This window comes from Antrostomus carolinensis, unplaced genomic scaffold (genome assembly GCF_000700745.2).
Source record: "Antrostomus carolinensis isolate BGI_N321 unplaced genomic scaffold, ASM70074v2 scaffold620, whole genome shotgun sequence".
NCBI lineage: Eukaryota > Metazoa > Chordata > Aves > Caprimulgiformes > Caprimulgidae > Antrostomus > Antrostomus carolinensis.
The window spans coordinates 2,502-6,924 of NW_010288820.1; the positions used below are offsets into that span (position 1 = coordinate 2,502).

A 4,423-nucleotide genomic window follows, 5' to 3' on the forward strand; every position below is an offset into this window, starting at 1 on the left:
TTATAACAAAATAAAAACCAAGAAACTGGACTCCTGGAATCTAGTGCTTTTATTGAAATTTTATAGTGACATACAAAATACAGTGTATTATCAAGATGCTTATAAAAATGAATAGAGGCACTATAGCAAGTGCATAAGAAACTTCAAAACAAATTGACAATACAGGCTCCAAGGGAATCCTGTCAAACTATTTCAAAAAGGAACTCCTTAACAGTCTTCTTAGTAGTCTGTCTTCCTATGAGCTACTGCTCATCGTCCTTCTTGTTTTAGGTTTTTTTTTAATAGTTGGAGAACTGTTATGTAAGAACAGAAATATAACTACCTACTAAGTCCCTGTTGGATTAAAGCACAACTATGTTGTAGTTTTCATCCGAGACCATAAAAAGGTAGCTCTTTGAATAGCCAACCCACTTGAGGAAAACTGTTAGGTTAAAGATAAACCAAAGTCCAATTCAGCAGTATTGCAGATGCTGTCAGAATACACTTCTTGCAGTTCTCTCCATTTCAATATTTGCTCTGCCAGCTCCTCCAACTCTATCACGAGCATCTCTGTTTTTGTCCAAGCAATGTCCTGAAACAGAAAAGAGTTAGATTTCATCTCTATACATCCTGCCAAGCTAGCTGTACATAAAATAACCTAAACAACCAAACAGTATTGAATTCTTAATGCTGAAGGAGATAGAAGGCTTAGTTCTTTTGCTACTCACCATATTCTTCATGATGTTTGGTATATGAGGGATGCTTCTAACAGTCTGCAAATGGCTTTCAAGCTTCTCAATGAAAGTCACGGCCTCAGTCAACAACCCAACTATATACCTGTAACCAAGAATGAGCCCCCTACTCAGAAGTTGTGCAAAACAATGAGGATTTCATACTTCCAAGCTCTTATTTCTTTCTCTTGTGGGTTTTCCTAGTCCTCTTTTCCAATTTTATGCAAGTTCCTAACCACCTAATTAATTTATCTGCAATTACACTTCTTTTATGACTCTCAGAAACACGTAGGGAAGGAATTACAGAAATGAATATGCACCTCCTTAGTAAATGCTGGACTACATTTTTAGATCATGAGAAGGACTATATTTTTAAAACTTGTACTATGCAGGTCTATGAATCATTCACACACTCACTCTGAGCAAGTCACAGTGGAAGGAAGACACCAAATGCTAAAGTAACAATTTCTACCTATGGAGAAGCATAATGAATCAAGCTTTTAACACATCTGTTTAAAACAACACATCACAAATTGCTGTGTAATCTTCAGAAGACAAGATCAATAACCTAAGCAATATGTATCACTATCTTTGTGTGAATTTAGCAAGGAGTAAACTACTAGCTTTTAGCTGAGGTTCTGCTTTCATTTTTTATTTCTGTTCTTCTCAATGGAAAAAGTGGATGAAAGCATGTGATCCTTACTGCCACTAATTCAAATTAATTTGGACTCATGCAAACAAAGAACAATTATTTTCTGTATGCCTACTTGTGGAAAGCAGCCTCAATAGGCAGGCTCTCTTGACATCTGGGCTTTATCAACCTCTTCCTAAGAGCCCTCTTCGCTTTCAGTATGGCTTCCAAGTGTCTATTCATATCTTGCAGAATCTCACATTTTTGGCCTAAAAAATAAAATTACAAAGTTTAAACTATTGTCCTGTTTAAAGGACAGCAAAATTTCTTCCAGAGAGAAACAGAAAGAAAAAGTCTGATCTACTGCACGGGACAGTTTACACTCAGATATCATTAATGAGAATTACTTTGTTGGAGTGTATAGAACTTAATATCAGCAGGCACCTCAAAGTCGTAATACCTACTTTCTAGAGATATAGCTTTGGTAATTGTTTTATATTATTTATAGTTTTAAGTAAACTGTCTTTGAGATGAAACCAACTTCTTAAACTATACCATAGCACTGAAGTATTACAATATACTTCACTAGCCTAACACAGTAGTAGCAAGCTAGAATGCTTTTAAGTATCCATCAAATCCTAGTGGGAAAAGTGAGAAATAATAAATAAATTAATAAATATGCTCCCAAAATACTGAAATGAAAATCCAAGTAATTTTAGGGGCATACGGATGCAGGAGAAATATACTGAGTTACTGGAAAAGCAGCAAAGTAGCACACAGGCCAAGGCAAGAAAATCACATTACTGATGATCTCCGAACACCTGATGCTCCACTGACAATCAGCACATGCACACCCATCCTCCCCTTTATTTTGGAGAATGAGTTACGTGTGGAGCTACTACTAAGGTAGCAGTGGGTACAAGTTCAAATAGTATGGAAACATTCTTCAGGGGCTAATAAAACACCTGCCACCTCTAACAAGCTCTCCAGTGGAGACAGCTGCAATGACTTCTAGAAGTGTCACGTACTCAGACGAAACATTAATCTGCTGATGAAGTCATTTAATACTCTTGGTTTTTCTAAGGCACAACTGCACTTACCTAAGTAAAAAGGGTGAGCGATATCTGCTGTCTCCTTCTCCAACTCCAGAATTTCAGTTTTCAGTTTCTTCTACAACAATAACAACATCAAATGAAAATGTATTTTTAAGATATTTATCCACATATTGTTGACTCTCTTGGGGTGGGGGAGGAAGTAGAAAGGGAGAAAGCAGGATGGAGGAAGAATGCCTGTGTGAAAGAGCAAGTATTTGCATGACAGCACACTACCACGTCTCTCTTGAGTGTTTCTACTACTAGGTGGGGCTTTTTTAGCCAATAGGAAAAGACTGTTTAAAAAAACCTAAACAATCTGATGATTTATTGGGAATTTGTGCTGGAAAAGACAGATCCTGCAATTCATTCCTGAACCACAGAAACTTATACCTCCTACAAAGCCGCTTCATCTGAAGAACCTCTCACAGCCCCAAGTCTCCTCCTTCTGACAAAGACTGGTTAGTGTTGGGTTGGTTTTTTTCAGCTGTGGGAGAAGCTCTCTCGGGTGAACCTCCTAGCTTTTCATTGATAAATTAGGACAAGAGCAGCAGATACCTTCCTGTGGCTGAAAGAGTTGCGGTTGTTTTGGCTAGACAAGAGAAGACTGAGGAAAGCATAGAAAAGGATGACATATCAGTGTCTCAGGACACACAGAGAACTAACTGTTCCTTTGCTTTTCTTGATCACTAAGGAGAAAGATAAACCCATTTCACTCATAGCATATTGAGCATTTGTCAGAGAGAGTACTTTGTATGTGTAACCTTCAAGCAAAGGAAGCTAAGTGGCCACCTTACTGGGAGCTGGAAACTGTTTGTTCCTTCTGCCAGTCAATTCAGGATGATGCTAGCTGTTTAACTCATTCTCCAAAAAACTAAATGATTAATTTCTCACACTGCTTTGCAGTAAGGCTTTGTAGCTGCTGGAGCTCACATCGCATAATTTAATAAACACAGTTTTTGTACCAGTGAGCAAGTGCTCAGAAAACATCATCATAAAATACAAGCAAATAGTCAATTCAGGCAATAGGAAATGATTGAGGTTCTCTCTTGCTAACCAACAAGATGGTCTAGTTGCCTATAAAGAAACACATGCTCATGAATGTAAGTCAACTACAAATTCTTATTTATTCTTCAGTTTCTTTAGAAAACTGCAGGTAACGCTTCTGTCAAAGATGCAACCTGCTGCATCCTCCTAGTTATACTGAAAACTTCTGGTTTGTAATTTTGTTCTTCTCTTTATGACAACTCAGTCCACTGGGGAAAAAGTGACAACTGTTAAACTGTTAAAAAAACCCCAACACGCTAAAACATGAAACAACAGCACACTGCAGTCCGATACCTCATCAGGTGACATGTATTATCTCTAAGTATTGAAGTGTTGAGTGTACACTAATAACAGTAAAGGCTGTACCTCATTGATTTCAGCTTGAATGTTTGCCATTTTTTCCATCTCTAAGAATTTCACAAAGCATGGGGCTTTTGTACAGGTTAAATCCAATGTCTCCTGTGAAAAGAAAACAATATGAAAAAATGCACTCAGCAGCAAAAATATATCAAGCAAGATCTCAAGATTGGCTTTTAATAGTCTAAAGCTACTCCTGTGATCTCTTGCACTAGGCAATGCAGTAAGTTTCAGCTGAACAACTCATAAAATACACGTTATTTGGTGGAAAAGAACATGAGTGAAAATAAAGTTTCATAAAAGGCAGTACGAGAGCACTCTCAACAACACCAGCTTGCCTGCTGCTGGAATGCACTAGAGGACATCAAAAACTCATGTCTACACTCCAGAAAAATATGCACCAAAAGGTGTGGTTATTCCTAGAAAGGAAAGCTGTAATCCACCAAAAACATCAGAGATCCAGCAAGAAAAGGAAAAACTCCTCCACCTTTCAAATTATCAAGCATTTATGCAAACAGTATATGTCCTGTTTTTTAGCTGGAACAGAGCTGGGGTTTTTTTAGTAGCTAGAACAGTGCTGTATTTTG

General features: G+C 37.6%; 1 protein-coding gene across 1 annotated transcript; it reads right to left on the bottom strand.

Moving 5' to 3' along the window:
• Positions 1 to 424: 424 nt before the first annotated feature.
• HAUS2 (HAUS augmin like complex subunit 2) lies at positions 425 to 3,938 on the bottom strand (the record flags this gene model as incomplete). Its single annotated transcript, XM_010167594.1, has 5 exons — positions 425 to 571; positions 708 to 816; positions 1,478 to 1,610; positions 2,442 to 2,511; positions 3,846 to 3,938. Coding segments are annotated over 5 exons (552 nt in total), but the record flags the coding sequence as incomplete, so codon positions are not given.
• Between the last annotated feature and the right edge of the window lie 485 nt (positions 3,939 to 4,423).